The sequence below is a fragment of the Lepisosteus oculatus genome, chromosome 8, assembly GCF_040954835.1.
Source record: "Lepisosteus oculatus isolate fLepOcu1 chromosome 8, fLepOcu1.hap2, whole genome shotgun sequence".
NCBI classification, from domain to species: domain Eukaryota; kingdom Metazoa; phylum Chordata; class Actinopteri; order Semionotiformes; family Lepisosteidae; genus Lepisosteus; species Lepisosteus oculatus.
Window position 1 is genome coordinate 9,595,139 of NC_090703.1, and position 20,192 is coordinate 9,615,330.

Below are 20,192 nucleotides of genomic sequence, written 5' to 3' on the forward strand. Positions count from 1 at the left end.
TGTTACATTCTTACATTTTCTTGTTCTTAATAGGTTGCTCGTTTGCTTAAGGTACTGGCGAACATTTAAGGAATTTTAAAATAACTGCAAAGAGACAAATAAGCGCGCTTTACAGACTAATCAGGCAGGGAGGGGGTTCTGGAAGAAACATGAATACAGAAGTTGATGAAAGAACTGTAGGACACACGACACGCGTTGTCTAAATAACCATTGCACGTTTTATTTTTATCATACAGAAAGGTAAAACAAAAAACACATTGTTTTATTCTTAGCTACATTAAAGTATATTTCATGTTTTTCACACTTCAGTGGTATGCTATTTTCCCATTATTTACACCATTTACACCAGGAAGAAGTACATTCTAAAGCTGCTTGGTAACGTGGAGAGATCCGGAGAATGGTCAGGTTTAAACTCATCACAAGATATTTATCAGTGTTCGTTCATGGTGGGCTGTTGCAATAATGGCATTTTAATGTAAATGAGAGGATGATAGAAACTGTCTCTCTGGAGATGGGTTTATGTATGGTCAAACCGGAGTCTTTCTTATCTCAAGCAGATAACATCTGCTTAAAACAGTCCAGAAATAGAATGCAAAACCTGTCATCAGCTAAAGTATTTTTTATCCTCACAAATAAGTTCCACTTGGTACAGTCGAGAGTCCGGCCCTCCTAGCAATCTCAGATCTAAAACCCAGTACTTGTTGGCCTTTGTCTGCATTATCTATGCTAGAGTGTGATGACAAACGCAAAAGGATTATTAGATGGGAATTATCAGATGGGTCAGTGTTCTTTTCTAATCTGGAATCTTGTCTGCTTCATTGTTACATTCTGGATACAAGATATAGGGCGATGTCTTCATCGAGCACCAGATCTTCAAAACAGTGGGTGAGACAATGTGTAGTAGGTTAATGGTATCAAAAGTAAGTTGCATTTGCAGTTACAAGTTACAGTTATTATTAAGGGAATGGGTGTTGAAAAAATCCGGAAGAGAATTCCATTCACAAACAAAGGGCTTGCTGCCACATCCCACTAACCACTGAGCCCAGATGTTCATCACAAGTTTAAGTTCCAGTTATGGGATTCAGAGAATTATTATTTTGTATGTGCTCTCATCCTTACTCCTGAAAAGGGAGAAGCTGTCTTTTCATGGTGAATGCAAGCTTGCCTGCCCCACCAATACAGACCTGTAAAACCAAACCTAGCTGCCATCCTAATTAACAAAGTCAATTTAAACAAGGCTTCAGTGACAGATCTGGATAATTTAGAAAGTAAAAACGAGCAAGTTCAGATGAAATTGGACACCTTTTGGGATTTCTGGGATCTCAAATTGAGTATACTGAGTGTCATGGGGAAAAAAACTGGATACTGCGTCAAGGTTTAAGCACAGGACAAAAGTCTTCTGAAGTCTGCATGAGCTGATACCGAAATTGGAGAGATTTGATTTTCTCTGTTTAATTGCATATGACTGCAGAAAGGGCTTAAATTCAGGTTATTCTCTTATGTCTTTATGCAATTTCAGAAAATATAGACAACAGTTTTTGTTTGTTTTTCTTCCAGTGACAGGTAACAAAACAGTATATACAATGCTCCTGTGCAGGACCATGCATACAGCAGGAATAAAAGTTGCATGAGAACCATGCATGAAAGACATCACACCTTACTACTGAGTTTGTTGACCTTGACTGCCTCCTAGTGGGTGTTTTTCACATCAGTAGGTTTGTATCACCTGTAAGAGACGTTCTGTCTTTGAAGCTAAACAATCTTTGTGCGGAGAGAAAGATTTATGCAAAAGCAAAGGAGGAAAGACAAGAAGCAAACCATAATTACGTGGCTAGAAAAAAAACTACATGAATATACATGTATGTTACACTTATAAAACCTGTAAAAGTGACGGAGATTTGACGATTCTGAAAGAGTTCTTAGAGAGGTTTAAAGTACTGCAAGGGCACTGAAAAGTCCTAAGATACAAAGAAAGTCCTTTGTTTTCAAAAGGTAACATTTGTATTTATTTTTTTTCCTCTTCTGAAGAATTTAACGGATCTCTGGTTTTCTCTTCTGCGTCGTCTGTCTCCATCTTGTTCCCCGGTCCCTCACTGGATACTGTCCCCAGCACTTTAGCACTGTGCTCCTGTGCTTTGGCCCTGAGTGCTGCAATGCTGTTTTCCCTCAGTTCCTCTTTGGAAATGGGTGACTTGGACTCTTTCCTCCTCTCCTCTGCCTCCAGCTCATCCTGTTTCTGATTGGCTGGCGACTGAGTGGCATCGGGCTTCCCTGCTGAGGGGGTCACTGACGCCTCCAATGACTTTTTGTGCATCCCTAAAAAGAATTGTGGGTAGTCGGATTTAGAAAACCGTCTGGTCATTGGAAAGCCATCTTGAACTGAAAACAGTAAGCAAAGAAAGATTCCAGATTAAGCTATAGCAGGTGCTGAATACTGTTTCTTCAGTTTGCTTTGCTTTCTCCAGAATGAGCATGCATGAGCAGAAAGAGAGAGAGAGAGAGAATGGAAAGTGGATGCATGTGTGAACCATGACTGCGGGTAAAAAGACTGATAAAACATTTACAAGAACTGTTGCGCACAGGAACTACCAAGTCTGTTCTGAGCATGAAAGAGCCTGCTTTCGAAAGAGATATGTGATCATATCATGTAAAAGGAGGCAGACCAATCACAGGTCCAAAAGACCAGATCACCTCAAGTTCTGTGCTCAGAAGATCTTTATAAATATCAGCAACTGATCATTTTTAATGAAGTTGACCAGCAAGATGAACTTCGGCTGAACAATCCTTATTTGAGGACACTCATAAATAATCTATCAATAATTTTTATAATCACTATTACACACAATACTATACAAACCAACAACATCCTTATGAATATGAATGATGAAGTTGAATAGACATCTGTGCATTAAAACTTTGATACGAATGTCTCGTTGTTTCATATTTCAAGTGCAGGCTGGGTGTTTCTAGTGCAATTCTCACAAAGTAAATGGAATGACTTTTATACCTACGCCTATATTGTGTATCTATATATAGGTAAGTATACATATATGTAAATGGTAAGGTTCCTCAGTGACTTTGCAAGTGTTCAATTTTACATCAAGATTGTGCTGTCTAATAGGTTGCACGCTTTCTGACATTTCACTCTTCGGTCAGTCATTGTTGCTAGATGTTTTTGACTTGATGAACAAGTTAAAGAAGTTAGACCAGTCAGGGGTCTTTGAGAATGCATTTGTGAAAGCAACAATAAATATTTGAATTGAAAAAATACACTGGTATGTTGAAGGCAGTACCCTGGCTTCTTTCAAGTAAAGAGTGGATGAGATGTTTGAATCAATGAGCTTCAAACTACTCAACAGGCTAGACAGACTAAATGGCCTCCTCTTGTTTGTGACTATTTTTGTGTTTAAGAACTGGGGAGAGACTAACTAGCTATGCCTACTTTAGCTGAAATGTTCAAGGGAACATCTGCCTCCACGCAGTTAAAATTCATAGTCAAAAGACGACAAATTGGAACTGCAAAAGGCAACTTCCCTCAATTTAATCTTGAGTGTTTGTTGTTGGTTTTTACTAGTATAAACTTTGACACTCATTAGCAGTGCCCATCGATGACCTGGGAGTATAAAATGGCACTCATCATCTGCGAGGGATCTGACAATACCCAGGACGCATTACCAGGGAGACCAAAACAAATGGTGATGCGAGTGGAGGAGTAAATCCTCAGGTTGGTGGTTGGTCCCAATCAATTTGGCTGTTAGCTTAAGTCCTCTCATCAGCTGCAGAGCAACTATAAGCACTACAATCAATACTAATGATGTGAAAGCAGAGTAACCAAAAAACTAATCCATGTTCTCTTAGCAGATTAAAAACAGATGCTTCTTAAAAGTTACCAATACATTCTGACATGTATAATCTTGTATTGCTTTGAGGGACAGCTACATAACAGAGGCACATCGGGTCAGAGTTTATCCTGGTTTCAGTGACGTTTTTTGTTGATGAAAGGGGATGTGACACCCCCAGAATGGACACCATATTGTATAAATTCAAGTAGGGAGCTTTGTCAGCATGTCTATGCTGCAAAGCAACAGATAAAGGTTTATTCCATGCTGAAAGGAAAAAAAAGAGACAATGTGTCGGTTTCAAGTGTGTGAAGAAGAAAAGAACGTAACACACCTGAAGAAGGCTCCACAAGCGAAGCATTGTGTCCCTTTTTGCCCTTTCAGCATGGAATTAACGTATGTCTTGAAAATACCGTTTTCCAAAATATATGGAAGTGTGTTAAAGAGTTACTGCAGTCACTGAGTGTGTTGGAATAAATGTGGAATGTAAGACATGTGAACTCTACCACTAAACATAAAGGCTTGAATACGCTACTGCTTTGGCAGTGAATGTTAAGTTCTTAATTTACAAAATAAATTGGTGCTTGCTACCCATTTTAATACTGAGCCAATATTGAACCAAATGAAGAAATAAATTATGCAGTTAATTGGATAAATGTTGTTACTCTTTATACAAAAAATCATATTTATACATGAGCATCTGTTTAAAAATACACAGAAATATGTTTTTATTAGCGTATTGTCACATTATCTGAAAAACTGGAGGATTTTGTTTGAGAACGAATGCTAACACATAGTAACACATAATGATACCACTTCACTTCAAAATAAGATCCTCTCAGGGATGCTGGTTTGCATACATAATGGTGCTTTTGAATAATTTTACTTCTGATTTAGGGATTAATCCTAAACATACTGTAGAGATCAAGACATGATATATATGCCAATGTATTCTCAAATTTATTTCTTATTATTTCTCTAATTAAATATTTCCTACTCCTGTGTTCTTTCTATTTCGAAGTCTAAGAACCTTAACTGCAGAAAGTTAAGGTATTAATATCTGAAGTGGGAAGGAGGAAAATATATAATATTTATATATCATATTATTTCAATTTATTTTACCACCAGATACAGAAGTGCTGAGGTAGTTATCTTTAATATACTGGAACATTAACTTCATGTGCCTCATCACTACACCTGACAAGGGAACACAAATGAATCTTTTCAGCATTGAAAAGAGAAGACTATGATTGGACCTGACGCAAGTATTTAAAATCCTCAAAGGCATTGACAAAGTCAACATGTGGAACCATCTTCTTCAGAATAAACAAAGAGGACACAAGTGGAAACTAAAGTAAGTGGAAGGGCATTTAAAACTGAGAACAGGAGGCAGTTCTTTACGTAAATGATTGTGGGGGTGTGGGACAAGCTACACCAGTAGCCATATCACCCTGCAACTCACAACTGGCAGCCCACTGAAGCTCAGCAGGTGTGAGCCTGGTCAGTACCTGGATGGGAGACCTCCTGGGAAAAACTAAGGGTGCTGCTGGAAGAGGTGTTAGTGGGGCCAGCAGGGGGCGCTCACCCTGCGGTCCATGTGGGTCCTAATGCCCCAGTATAGTGACAGTGACACTATACTGTAAACAGGCGCCGTCCTTCGGATGAGACGTAAAACTGGGGTTCTGACTCTCTGTGGTCATAAAAATCCCAGGGTGTTTCTCAAAAAGAGTAGGGGTGTAACCCTGGCGTCCTGGCCAAATTTCCCTTTGGCCTTTACCAATCATGGCTTCCTAATAATCCTCATCTATGAATTGGCTACATTACTCTGCTCTCCTCTCTGATAGCTGATGTGTGGTGAACGTTCTGGCGCACTATGGCTGCCGTCGCATCATCCAGGTGGGGCTGCACACTGGTGGTGGTGGAGGGGATCCCCATTACCTGTAAAGCGCTTTGAGTGGAGTGTCCAGAAAAGCGCTATATAAGTGTAAGCTATTATTATTCTTATTATTACCCAGCCATGTTGCTGAAGCCATTACTTTGGCTTTCTTCAAGAAACAGCTGGGTGAGTTTCTTGGATAAATATATTACTAACTGGCTAAATGGGCTAAAGTGGTCTCTTCTGGTTTGTCACCATTCTTATGTCCTTACAGGTCAGGTCATGTCATGGCAGAAGCATTGACCTAACAGTGTTATGGCCACATTGAGGTGTGAATGGCAGTGAGGGTGTGTTGAAGTGTGAACAGTCTGTCAACAATAATCCCCAAACTGTGGCTCAACACCCTCTCGGGGGTCACAGGAGGGCTGCACTGGGGTCATAAAGGCTCTGTGGCTTCCTTTTTGGATCCCTGGAAGCCCACACAAAAACTGTTGCTTCCTGTCACACTATGTAATACAAGTGAGTCTACATGAGTATTTTAAAATTACTACGTGTTACTGCTGCACGCACTGGCTTCCCTTTGTAACCCAAAACATCGCATTGTTGGATTGTAATCAATAGAGTGATGGGTTACGCAAAAAAGAAGGATTATCCTAAGACAACCCGATTAACTGTGATTTGCTGCATATCACTAGTTATCAGATAGAAGAGACAGTCTTCTTAAACACTGACTTAAACTATATCCCTGCTAAATTTTAACCAACCCCAGGCAATAGAAACTATAAATATGTGGTGCAGTATTCTTTTATGACCCCACAGTTTAAGAGTATCTGCACACTGATTCTTATTAATTATGGGTGGCAGGGTACTATTCGTAACTTCATCGAGAGTCTGTCGTAGTACTCTTAAACTATCAACTCATTCATTTTCCTGTTTCAAAAAACATGAAAACATGCGGCTCATGGAGCACGGAAAAGGTATTTATGTCCAGCAGTTCCTGCGTCTTCACTTGAGCTTAAGATCTCATGGAAGGCTCTGTGATTGCATCTAACTGGTTCTATACACAAAGATTGGTGCTTTCACTGCACAACTAGAGAGCTAGAATGAAGCTGCCAACTGGGTTTGCTTTTCTTCCACACACCAGGCTCCCTGTTCCTGTGGTCTGTCTGGTTAGTGGTAGCTGTGCAAGTTCAGATAATTACGCGCGACCCCTGCAGACGGGTCGGCCACCTGGATGGGCTGGAGGATGGGGTGGAGAATGAGAGACAGAAGGATAAAGACAGGAGAGCACAGAAGAGAGAGTGCACAAAAAGAGAGAGCTGAGGAGGACGACGCAATTCCAAAATGGCGCCTGATCTTCTTACCAAGCAGCCAGGGGGCACAGGAGTCCATGATGCCATCCTTGGCAGATTTGAGAATGGACTCGGGCAGGGGGATGGAGTGCCGGACCATGGCGCCGTACAGCCCGTACTCCGCCATCACGCTGCTGCGGCCCCAGCACTTCTCGCGCTTCCTCCACTTGGCACGCCGGTTCTGGAACCACACCTGGACAGGAGCCCCCAGGCAGGTCAGGAATGCCGAACCCCCACGAACACCGAACCATGCCTGTCCCGGCGTGTCTACATCCCACCCGCGCTCGGCTTCCTCCCCGGTGTGGCTACATCTGCTTTATCGAAACCCCTGCAGCTCGGACACCCCTGATTTGAGCTCAGGCTGCTCCTGGGGGCCTTCGCAGTTAGGAAGGAAACAACCCTGCGGGCCGTGAGGCCCAGGACAGGAACAACAGGACCCCCTCAACTGGAGCCCTGACAGTCAGGACTCAAATACTCGTCCTTCTCACTGGCCTCTGGAATTGAAGAGATTGTGTTTTAAAATGACCACTTCCTCGTTTCACAGTTGCCATCTCTTTATTCACTTCACCCAAATGCTACTACTGCCCGTACCAGCGCAGGGCTGCCCTGTCTCCACACCTGAAGTGATACCACTCTCACCTAATCTGCAGCAGCAGCAGCAGCACGGAGGTGAAGGTTTTAGGCCCGTAATGGGAAGGTTGAAGATTATAATCACTGGGCTCTGCGGTTGTTCCCTTGATCAAGATGCTTTACTACAGTAAACTGCCCAGCTATACAAATGTGCACATATGTTAATTCATGGCTTCAAGTCAAAGAGTAACACAAATAAATGAATAACTCTCAGTGGCCACACTGTGATCCCACAGGTACCTGACAAGTTGCTGCTGTGTAACAGGACACAGGGACCCTCACGTAGCTCAGGAGGAGTCCCTCAGTGTGCACAACCACTTTGGAAATCATGGCCAAGGTCAAAACCCATGGACTATGGGGAAGTGTGTCATGATCATTTATTTTTATGGTGAAGTCTCATTTCTACAAAGGATAAGGCTGAATAAATTGCCAACCGTTTATTTTGAGTTGATTACTATACAAATCTTTTTTTTTTCGTGCCAGAACGAATTCCCAATCCTATCAGATTACCCATCCCTCCATTCTCCAACCGCTTCTTCCAATTCAGGGTTGCCGTATCATATTATGAAATGCGCATACTGTACATATAGCATACGTGGCAGCGAGCCCTGGTGGTAAAAATGCGAACTGCTTTTACTCCGTAAAACAGTGCTGATTATTTCAATGTAATTATCATGTCATTCTACCTTCTGCTGGTCATACAGTCTCTCGTGTGTTCATTATTATTGAGGAGCACCGTCAAAACGAAAGCTTGCAGTTGTCTTCCGAAACCTTCAACTGCTATTGCCTGTCGTTGCAACACGTTTCTTTAAACTTTTCATTCCACTGCTTTGCGAAATCTGTCGGTCTTCTGTGTTTGCCCATTTCTCTATGTGAACAGAAGTAGTAAAGGAATGTTGTGGTTGTCAGACACCCACCCCTGTGCCTGGGATATAAAGTGAATTGATGGCCGGTGTCATGTCTAGATGTTTAACCTGCAGAGCGCTCAGTGTCAGCCACTTGTTTCTAGCCGATAAAGCCTGGAGCGATCTGTCAGTTTAAGGAGCGTCTAAATTGATTTCCACGCAGCCAGCTCTAAGCGTTTAAGAGCGAGCTATCCATGCGCTTCGTGATGCTTGGATTGCAGACTGGAGGAAAGAGGAGGGGGGCTGCGGTTCGCAGGAAGAGGCAGACATTAAATTAAAAATTATCAAAACCGTTTTTGAAACCCTTTCTCGTAATTCTGATGATAACCCTTATCTCATACAAGAGATGGGTTTCTTGATGAAAAATTGCTTCTCTGGCATTCAAAGAAAACCAGAGGGGAAGCGAGAGGGGAAGCGACCCCAGGGGCAACGGAAGGCTGATTGAAAAATAAGTTAATTTCAAGCCCAATCGATGGTCGACAGGCGCTCAAATATCACGGGAAATTAAACCAGCGAAGCCCGGGGGATCTCCGCCATTGACCCGTGCTAATTAATTCAATGTAGTTATCATTTCATTTTAACTCCTAGTCTCGCGCCCCCCCTCCCTGGGGACACCGCGGGCTCATCTGATTTAACTAATTACACTCGATGAGAAAATTGGGTGTTAATTTTGTTTAGGGGTGGAATATATTTATTTATTTTCCAAAGGCAGCCGTAATGGAAATGAAATTAAAAGGCTCTCTGGCAGATGGATGGTCCGGGGTCACACTGCAATCTTCTCCCGCCCTGATTGCATGATTAGGTCGTTAGAGCTGTTCTTGGGAGAGGGAAAAAAATGTTTCACATCCAACTGCACACGATGAGAGAGATGTGTTGAAAATCCCAGACGTGGACGAGGGGGCGGGGACGTAATTTATCTTTTTTAAGAGGGCAAAGAGGAATTGAAGTGCCGTGTGGAGATAGAAATACAGACCCGCATTTAATACCTGTGTACAACATCACTGCGCACACTTCAACACCTGCCAGCATCATTTTACTGTTCATGTCCTAAACAGTATGACAGCAGTGCTAAGAATCGCGGTCCCTGTGGTCTTCAGAAAACCCCGTTTGTTATACTTAGTGAACCCTTCTACTTCTAACTTAAAGGTGGTCTTGAATTATTTCCTTTTCGCACGTCCGACCAATTAATTTTGGGGTGATACATAAAGAGTTTGAATTTTTACGGTGCGTTGTTGGAGGTCTTAGTCATTTTGTGTTTTTAGTAAGACGTTGAAATTGAAACGTTAACGGTTAACGGTCAACTTGCAAATATTCTTCTCATTATTATCATAAGCCTTACTTATCATCATAAAGACTGTCCTTTCTAAAGTATAATTCTCGACGCAAAAACCGGACCACTAGCAGAATTAATTCACCTCAAAATAATTAATGCAATGTATTTCTCATCATTTTAGAATTTCCCTCGTCTTATTGATCCAATGAATACTGTAGTCTTTTGGAAATAACCTTTATGGCATAAATTACACACACGACACACAGCTCATAACTACAACTGTCATAACTTGAAATGGCCTTTTTGCCAGTTGAAAGTTAGCAGCTCCGGACAGCTGGTATCATTTTACGTTGACAAGACCTAACATTGGTACCTAACACCTGTGCTCCTGCTTCTGGCTTCATATGCACAAATCGCCCAATGAAGAGCCGTAAAGCAATTCAGTCTCTTGCGTCTTTGGGATTGGAGTAAGAGCTAAATCGTATTCATACCCCTAATTCATTACAGCTACTGATCCTACTCTCCAACCTACGCTGGAGGCTTTCTCCCTAACGTTTATTACATTTTACAAAACAGGTTGTGCTACTTTGTACGGCACAGATGAGGTACATGAAAATGTTTTTCTTTACACGTTGCTGAAGACTGTAGCAGAGAACCTAGAGGGACAGCAGCGCATTTTTTCGTTTTCTTATCATATTTTACTGCTCTAGCTTTTCTTCGGTTTGATTTCCACTAACAATGCCTGTTCTCCCGAAAAGGGCTTCCGAAACACCCACCGAAAGACCTTCTTTATGTTGTGAGGAAACATGAAGTGAGCTATTTGCTCACGGTGCTCAGAAGCTCCGTCAAGGAGCTCTGTGCAGCGTGAACACACCTCCACATCTCACCTCCTCCAAGCTCGATGGGGATGTATGACATTTTTTTTGTATGACAAAAAAATAAGAAAAAGCTATTTTTTCACTGAAGTGAACTAACAGCTCACTTCGGTGGTTCAGACTCAATGCACGTCTGCACTACGCACTTTTTGTGTCGTCAACCATGTTTAATTTCACTACCACGTATTTATTGTTCTGGTTTTATTATTTGGTGTAATGTACTGTCTACATTGTGTGGTGTTGTCTGTGGTACTGTGTACTGTATGTCCTGAGAAATCGGATATTGGAATAAGAATGCCAATGTACTTGTACATATGACAATAAATACCTCTACTCTACAGTAATAATATCCTACTCGGTGATCTGAAAAGGGTAGGTAATAAATAGTAATGAAAGAGAAATGAAAACAACTTTATCCTTGTTATTGGCAGAAACCCAGCTGAGGAGTATCAAGAGAGGACCAGAGATACAAGCCGGAATCAGGGGTGGGTTATCAAGATAGCATCTGAACCAAGACTGCTGTGTCCTGCTGGACAAGTGAAACAGGCAGCAGACGTCCTCAGAAAGACAAACGGTCAATCATTTCTCTACCTGTATTCTGTCCTCGGGTAGCTCTGTCTTCATGGCCAGCATCTCCCTGGCATACACATCCGGATAGTGGGCTTCGTTAAAGGCTTTCTCCAATTCCTCCAACTGGTAAGAGGTGAAGATTGTACTACAGGAAGGAAATCAAATGATTAGGAAAAGAGACTGAAAGCCAATCGCCACTTGTTGCCTCCACTTGCACAGGTGCACCAGAAAATGTTGTCAGTCTCTCAGAAAACCGCCAACCTTAAATAGAGCCAAAGCACTATGGGACCGGGACTTGCTCCGGTTTGTTGTTAGAAATTGAAGAAATGAGTTTCCTCTGAGGAAAGAAAAAATCATCAGGTATTAACTCTGCTCACTGCTGTGTGGGCGTGCGGACAGCCTCACAGTCTTGCACGTCCAGAGCACAGCCTGGTCTCCACTGGTTGCCTGTAGTGGGGACTGTTCAGCTGTTACCTGTCAGCCTGTGCAAGATCTGCTGCCCTTCACTTGCACTTTCACGCTCGGCCTCCAGCCAGACTCTCGGCATCATGTCCCCACTCTCCATGTGGAAAGTCAGGAATCGTTACCCTTTACCAATCATTACCAACCGGTATCTATGGTTCATCTGGCCAGATTAAATGAGGTAAATTACTGAACAGCAAGCAACACAAAAAAACGAAGTAATACAAGTTCCAGAAACATGACTAGATAATAGTAGTTCAAGCTGGAATTCATATAGCTTTCCGTATTACCCAGAACAACTGATTGAATTTGAATTAAATGGCCTAGATGACTGAAGTTGGATTAATCAGACATTAGCCTTGGCTTGATATATTTTTTGTATATAATCCCCTGGATATCAGTCATATTTAATGCACCCACTGGGTGAATGAAGATTTCTAGGATTTCATTTCTCAACTCATTGTTTCCTTGGTGATAAAGCCCCTCTTCTAATTTCTCTTGCTTAATCAACATGCCACAAAAATTCGAAATAAAGGATTCATCATTCATTTTTAGTATTTTCAAATGTTTTGCTCTTGCACTGGTCATTTTTGCTGAACAGATTTACTGAAAAAAAAAAATTACCGAGCATTTCTCAACTCCCGTCTTTTGTTGTTCAGTAACTCCTAAATTATACAGCACTAATGATTTCGATTCTCACACACTATTGGGCTACTCTGTCCCCACGTTATCTGTATACTGCTTTAAAGTTAGTTCTTTGGTTTCTGTTTCACCTAGCCTGCGCAGTCAGTTTGTGGTTGTAATATTTCCGTATTTATATAAATGTGTTTCCTGAATTTACACTCGAGGACGTATATTCTGTAAATAATATTAAAGAGGGAGGATAATTAGTGCTTCGAAAAAATATGGAGGTGGAAAAATATTTCGATAATTTGTTTTTATAATAAATATTAAAAACGAATAGTTTTAATTCTACAAAATATTCTACAAAAATCTACAAAATATGAAATAAATTGAGTATTAAAAACACTGAAATGAGTTGTCTCACCACAGGTTGGTGGTACGTTTATTATTTTTAAGGCGGGTCTATGTTTGTTCTGCTGAAAGGTGAGAGGGGGAGCAGAGTGATTTTTTAAAAATTTAATTCGCCCGAACAGTTTTCGATTCCGTTGCGCTGGCAAAGCTAAATTCGACAAGGTCGGTACCTCTCTGATTTGTGGCCCCAGGATTTTATTATGAGTTTTAATTTCGGGCAAAGTCTGTTATTAGCCTGCCAACGGTTTGTGAAGGCAGCTGTTCCATGTTCATAAGGGCGTAAAATGTTCGAATGTTCAAAATACCCGATACTGATAATCGCACGCTATGTCCTAAAATTATTGTGTAACGATCAAATCATCTTGTTCGATTTCTTTAATTCACGCTCCACGTTATCGACAATCCTTGCAGTTTTTAAAGGAGCCCTTCAAATTGAAATTGTGCGAGATGTTATCATTATAATGTCCAATGGAATGGATCTGAAGGAATATAGAAAATAGCCTGTATGTTTTTCTTTGTTATTCGATGTAATTGCTCGACGTAAGGAAGAAACATATAGATGTAGTTTGATTATTATCAGTGCCTTATGCAATTGAGATGAACACCCCTAAAACGCTCCACTGCCAAATGTATTATCTCGGTATCGCTAGCCCATTGCATTAGTCAATGTAACTAAATCTAACTAATCAAACAGCGCAAAGATTTTGTTCCATTTAGACAAAATTGGCAATTGAACAAATCATTGGAAATTGAATAAAAGCTTATATAGCCTGTATCACCGTTTCTATCACAGTCGTCTGGGTAATCGAAGGGAATATAAATACAACACTCAACAAGCACGAGACGGCTCCATAAAGAAGAAACAGATTATTACCGATACCTCCCTTTTTATCTGGAACCAAATATAACATTAAACCGCAACCCCATATTTACAGAGTAAAAGCAACAGAGTGCTACTTGAAAGATAAATTATTTCCCACGTCATATTTACATAACTATAACCGCCCATTTTAAAAGTGTTAATTGCAGTGGTAATCGCGATCACAATCAAATGAATTAGTATTAGTATAAAAACTCGTGGAGTATGTATATCTCCTGTCTACAAGGGAATTACCTCTTTTTCCTTTTCCCCCGCAATCTCGTTTTACCAGGTCTAAGGAAAGCTCCCCATCCACCCGTTTTGTTTTTTTAATGTTATATATTTCATGATGATAACAGACCTGACATGCACTGCAGTATATGCACCGATAGCCCCAAATATACAGATTTAATCAAATCCAAACATTTCCATCTCACTTAGAATCTAAGCAGATGAAAAAGTTTCCGGATTATTTCCTCTTCTTCTACCAAAGAAGAGCGGATCACGGGAACTGTTAATGCACGCAGAGCATAACATCGAGATCAGCTAAACAAGTGAGCGGACAAGCAATTTCTCATTTCATGTTAAGGAGCTGATCTTTTTGTCATTTTTGGTACTAAACATTTGTTGTTTTTTGTTGGTTTTAAAAGACACTACAAAACTGCATAACCTGAGCTGGATATTGAGTTGTGTAATATTTAACGTTTTCTTAACCAAAGTTTTTCTATAATTATTTTTTCCTACATCATCATCAACAACAACAACAACAACAACAACAACAACAACAATAATAATAATAATAATAATAATAATAATAATAATAATAATAATAATAATAATAATAATAATAAAAACAGCGGTGTTCCATAGATGAAATAATCTTTTTACCGGTGTCGCCTTTTCTTCCTTTTCTTGCTCTGACTCAACGAGGATTTAGAAACTTTCCTTTCACTTGAAGAAACATCTTCGGAATCTGAAAAAAAAAATCTTATTCTTATTATTAAAAAAAACAGATCTTATTATTTTAAAAAAAACAACAAAAAAAGACCGGTTCGCTTTTTCTAATAGGTTTCATATAAAACTTTTTTAAATACTGTTTCTAAACTAAATGGCACCTGGCATAAAATAAAAATGTTAATTTAAGAAAGTAAAAGCTACTCATATCTTTTAAAAAATAATACGTGTTAACTCATTTGAAATTTCACGAGAGTCTAGTGGAAGCAAAATTTTATCACATTATATTTGAAAAGCTTTTATAAACCTTGGATGGTTTTAATTGCTAATTTTCAAAGCATAACAACATATTATTAGTCATTTTCATTAATAATTTAATTAAGTAATTTTATTATGGTAAAATGCCCGAGTGTTAAGGCATGTGTTAATATTTATACACGGTGCTTTAAAAACCACCAATTGTGAATATAATCAAATCATGTTTAAAGATTGAAGGGGAACATAGTATTAATAAACCCCGAAAACGACAGCAACTTGCAGCATTCATAATGTTTTGATTTATAATCTGGTTTTGATTCGATGATGGTAGATACAAATAGTATTGAATACAGACTCACACGGGGCCACAAAGTGAATCATTGGATCTCGGTATGTAACTTTGACTTGTATGATTAACTCTTTCAAGACTTCCATTTGTATAATTTTATTTTTATTGACACCGTACGCGTATTTTTTTGAAACTGTCGCTTTTGATACACAGCGACCAGAAGTCCGAAAAAAAAGAACAGTGAGGGCTAGAAAATTGAAATACCACTCAATAAAAGAATGAAAAAAAAGTTATTCTATTCAAAATTCCGACGGTCGAGACTTCGACACATACGCTAAATATTTCTGGCAATAGCTAGACATAAACATATGAATTAAACCAAACATATTCAATGCATTTCGGTTTTCATTTGCAGATTTCCACGATGCCCAACGTTCTCCTATACCTGAGCTAGCGGTCTGGCTTGCGTCCAAGGGTCCAATCGTCCGGTTAATGGGTTGCAGGTGGACATTTTGTGCGTCTGACAGGACCTCTAAAAAGGCAGGCTGGCTGTAAAATGAAGGGATTCCTCCAGCTCCAATTAATCCCATCCCAACTCCGGCGGGACCCAGCACCGACCTGGCGGCAAGCAAGTGCGCTCCAGCCGGCAGAGACTCCAGGGCGGTCCTGGGGGTGGAGGGCGGCTCTTTATTGAGCCCCAGAATTTCCTGGATCCCGAATCCCGTACATCTGGGAGCGGTGGAGGAATTTGTCTTTGATGGTTGGTGGTTGTTTGTCCCCACATTGTCAGCTGGGGATGCCGCTTTGGGCTTGTTTAAACTCTCCGACAACACTGACCCTTCTTTCCCTGTCATGATTTCTTCGACTGTATTCCCTGACTATTTTTTTTCTTTCTCTCTCTCTCCCCCAAGTTTGGTCCCCAGTGCACGCGCCGCTGTGCAATGTTCATCATCCCCTCTAGAAATTCCCTTTTTATCCAACAGGTCCATCCCAACAGGGGTCAGGGCTGAGCAGCCAATCAGCATCAAGGAAGTAATTAGGAATTTCAGGGAAATACTTTCTCGTCACGACCGAAACCTGTGTTTTTCTACCGCTGAAAGTATTAACAAACACTACGGAGTTCGTTGCTTGTTCAAGTGCCACAGGACATCTGACGCTTTCGTAAAAGTAATATCTGCAGAGGAGAGCCCTCAGTATGCAGTGAGCGCTTTTAAATTGACGGAGGGTTAGCCCAAGGAATTAGTTCAAAATTCAGTTGTGGTGTTCACACTGATTATATTTCGTTTTACTTCGAGTTCGACTATACTAGGGGATATGTGACACCATAACAACCACCTGTATAGTATTGTATATTAGCTTGTAGACGTTAGCAATTGCAGTATATAGCGTGTAAGTAAATACATTTGGAAATGCGTGTTAAATGCCTGTTTTGATCAATTCTATAGCAGGTCTGTCAGAGTGAGACCATGGCTGCAAGATACAGGCCGCAAGACTGTGTAAAACACAAAAAATATCTAATTCTAAGGTCTAGATCTACGAGATATCTATCAACCTTTTTAACGCGTTAAATGAAGGGTTGAGTCAAGTGCAAAACCGATGTCCCGAAAATCTCTACAGCCTATTTGTTTTCTAGCATAATCCTTCTTTCCGTATTTCTGCTTCAGATAAATAGATAATTGATCTCCAGATGCCCCTGAATAGAACCACGAGCATAAAATCAAAGTCCTTCCAAAAATGACAGCTGGTAGCTTAAAACAGATTTCTGGGTCCTTACCGCTGTTAACAGCTAATTGTATCACTATATTGCACGTGAAAAGAAGCTATATAGTATATATATATAAAATGAGAGTTATGATTAACACAGTAAACGAAATTTTCGTTTTCATGACCGAGTGATGACAGAAGTATTTATAATCGCCCCCACGCTGCAGAGCTAAACAGCTAAGACAAGCGCCGCGGAAACAGGACAGCAAATCGAGACTAACACCGTAGCTTCCAAGCAAGAGCACCCAGATTTATCGGAGAATTCGTTGTACTGGTCCGACCAACTTATATTACTTATATAGGTTTTGCATTGCAAGAAAAAAACATCAACAAGGCATATTTTGAAAATAGCAATTTTTGTGTTTTTTAAACATTCGGCAGGTTAGTGCTGTAGCTTCGAGGTTGGTAGTGATGTAACTTCTTGGAAATATTTAAGATATCTGATTCAACGTTTTAATACGTTGGCGTATCTTGAAAAAAAGTACTTTACCATACGTTCGATATTCCGCATGACGTTTATTATGCATCAGTCATGATAAACGTGATTTGATAATATTATATATTTTTAGAGCCTGTGTGTTGCATAATTAATATATCACGCTTGCGTAGTTCCTATTCATATTTTTGTTAATGGATTTTTTTCCCCCCATTTTAGATTCTAATCCGTTAGTGGAAACCGAAACAGTTATTCTCTTCAAATGCTTTACTGGTATTTTCTTTCGATATAAAATCGCTTATTTTGGATAGGGAAAACAGATTATATTTAATATTTTGATGGCATGATCAGATTATTGCTAAAAATGTCTGATTGAGGTACATTTCATTTGGTGAACTTAAATACAAGATTCATGGTAAAGCTGAAACATGAACTTGACTTTAAAGGATATTAAGCTGTTTCATATTATATAAATATACGGATTTTGCAGTAGAACAAGGACTGCTAACGTACAAATAGAGTATCGACAGGAATCATGTCCAAGGGGACGCGAGCAGATGGAGATCAACATCTCTTCTGTTTTAATTGTCAAGACCAGGAGCTTTTCTCTGGCTCTCCGGAAAGCAAGGAGAGAGTTTTTTTTTGCAGATAGAGTCAAACTCTTTAATGAAACAACACATGTAAAGTAAAAATCAATAAGAATTGTGAGAGTCTTTACTTTCACTGGTTGAACCTCACACATAGTATCCAGTCTCTGTACATTTTTTTTCCAGGACTATAATCCCCGCCTCATCAGCTCGTAAAAGAAGCTCTTATCTGTAGGATAAAGCCCTCATTTTGCGACAAATCAGCTTAATTTGGAGTAGTTTAGAACGGGTCTCTGCTGGATTTGAATATCAAATTATCTTTGTATTATTAATGCTTGAGCAAAGGCAATATGGAGTGCTATTTCCTATCTCCCTCGACATAAAAAAATAAATTTAAATGTTAAGTTTCTTGATAGGTCAATTTTCCGTTAAGCAAGATGACAAATCACACCTCCTGGCGTAGATATCGGTATAAAGGATCATATTGTAGCTGTATAGACCGAAAAAATACGTTAATCTTGTCCTTTTAAATCAAGCAAGCAGAAGTGACAGTTGACCCATTCGAAGAAATGCCGGCTAGTGTAATGTCTGTTTAACCCCCCCAAAACAAAACAAAACAAAACAAAACATTTTAACGATTTCAATAGGTTATTTTTTTCCGGAATATTTTCAACCCACCCGCCCCAGAAATATATATTGTGCTTTTAAATCATGAAGAACAGAAATAAAAGAAACACTAATTCAAGTAATTTCAGTATTGTCCTCGCACCGCCTTTCTGTATTTTGTTTACTACTGAACAAAAATGCAACTTATGAGGTATTCAATTAAAATTGCATCTACTAATAGCATTTCAGACATTAATTACTAATTAAGCGGAATAACTAATTAATTAAAAGGCGTCTCACAAATATTAATCCCCGATGTCTAGAGATTAATTTACATATGTTAATTCGTTTTCTATAAAGATTTTGGGGGCGTTCAAAAATAATACCATCATGTTTTTAATTAAAATGTCTGTAGAAAAAACAGTATTGGATGAACAGAATTGCATATTTCTTGATTTACATCGATTCCACTCAGTAATTAACCTCCACATGATCCGAAAATGGTCATTTTTAACCTATTTCAGAATATGTGCAGAAACAACATCCAATAACAGCCCGATATAACGAACTAGATTCCCCACTTAAAGTCAGATTTTTATTTAGAACCCCGTTGATCTTGTTTGAACACCAAACTTTCTAGTGCATTTCATCCAAAAACTGATATTCTACATACGACATAGATGCGTTAGAAAAAAATGTTTTCGTGGGAATATCATTTGAAAATGACCCTTCAAAGACAGTCGTTCCTGACAGAAGACAGGGGCGTCCTTACAAAGTAAGTGGCTTTATCTATTAACCAAGTGGCTCACGCAAGAGGTGAATCTACCAGGTCGGTCAACAGGTTCACTCTACCCAAGACTCAAATGAAGGGAGACTATTGGCACAGACACCTTTCAGGATTTAAATTTGTTATGAATTAATGTGATTTGTAAATCGTTTTACATTCTAATTCTACAAATACAAAACTATTCGATTTGGGATCTGTTTACACTGCGTTTGGAGATTTATTTCTGCAGAATGGGCTGTAGAACAGTAAAATAAAATGAGTTTCTGGGAATCCCTCGTGATGATAGGAAGTTAAACGTGTGCGTGTTGGCCAGGTATTTTTTAATTATAGATATGCAGTTGTCTCTATTCTATCATCATGCAAATACAAGTTAATAAGTGTAGCTGTGTATAATATCTATAAGTACACAATGCACCACAGCATCTATTTGTGCTAATCAAATGTGTTTAGTATTTAATCGAAGGTACTGCTAACAGTTCTTGAGTTCTTGGTCGGATTTCTGCCGGGGGTACCCTTTGTACAGAGTCCTCGCGCACACCTTGGTGCATGTTCTGTCAGGGACATCTTTGATTTCTGTGCTGGCTCTAGTTTCCTCCCATAGTCCAAAGGCAAAAAGTTGAGATTAACTGGCTTCTCTGAACTGTTCCCTGTGAACGTGCTCTGGCTAAACCCTTCCTTGCATTAAACGATCATTGAAAACGGATGGATAGATTTTTGAAGCCTACAAATGTATTAAAACCACTTAAAATACAACGAAAACAAATATGGAGCTATCACCGAGATCTAGTTTAAGCATAAATATGCAGTTCAGCGCCATTTATGTGCGTGGAACACA

At 39.7% G+C, this 20,192-nt stretch overlaps 1 protein-coding gene across 2 annotated transcripts; it reads right to left on the reverse strand.

The window, feature by feature from the left end:
- Positions 1 to 7: 7 nt before the first annotated feature.
- vsx2 (visual system homeobox 2) lies at positions 8 to 16,119 on the reverse strand. Of its 2 annotated transcripts, none has more exons than XM_015350069.2 (5): positions 15,623 to 16,119; positions 14,565 to 14,649; positions 11,342 to 11,465; positions 7,080 to 7,260; positions 8 to 2,316 (listed from the first exon to the last, which is right to left on the reverse strand). In XM_015350069.2, exons 1-5 carry the CDS (start codon positions 16,029 to 16,031, stop codon positions 2,006 to 2,008), a joined length of 1,110 nt encoding a protein of 369 aa, XP_015205555.2. In that variant the 5' UTR covers positions 16,032 to 16,119; the 3' UTR covers positions 8 to 2,005. The 2 variants fall into 2 exon arrangements, with proteins under 2 accessions (XP_015205555.2, XP_006632431.2); XM_006632368.3 differs by having other exon boundaries at positions 8 to 2,379.
- Positions 16,120 to 20,192: the final 4,073 nt, after the last annotated feature.

What these genes read in the sequence shown, in the direction of transcription:
- vsx2 (XM_006632368.3), bottom strand. Translation starts at nt 16,031, where the DNA reads ATGACAGGGAAAGAAGGGTCAGTGTTGTCGGAGAGTTTAAACAAGCCC. An exon ending in AAGCCAGACCGCTAGCTCAG is followed by an intron (nt 14,650 to 15,622) that starts GTATAGGAGAAC and finishes TTTTTTTTTCAG; the next exon opens with ATTCCGAAGATGTTTCTTCA. An exon ending in AGGAAGAAAAGGCGACACCG is followed by an intron (nt 11,466 to 14,564) that starts GTAAAAAGATTA and finishes TCCTTCCTGTAG; the next exon opens with TACAATCTTCACCTCTTACC.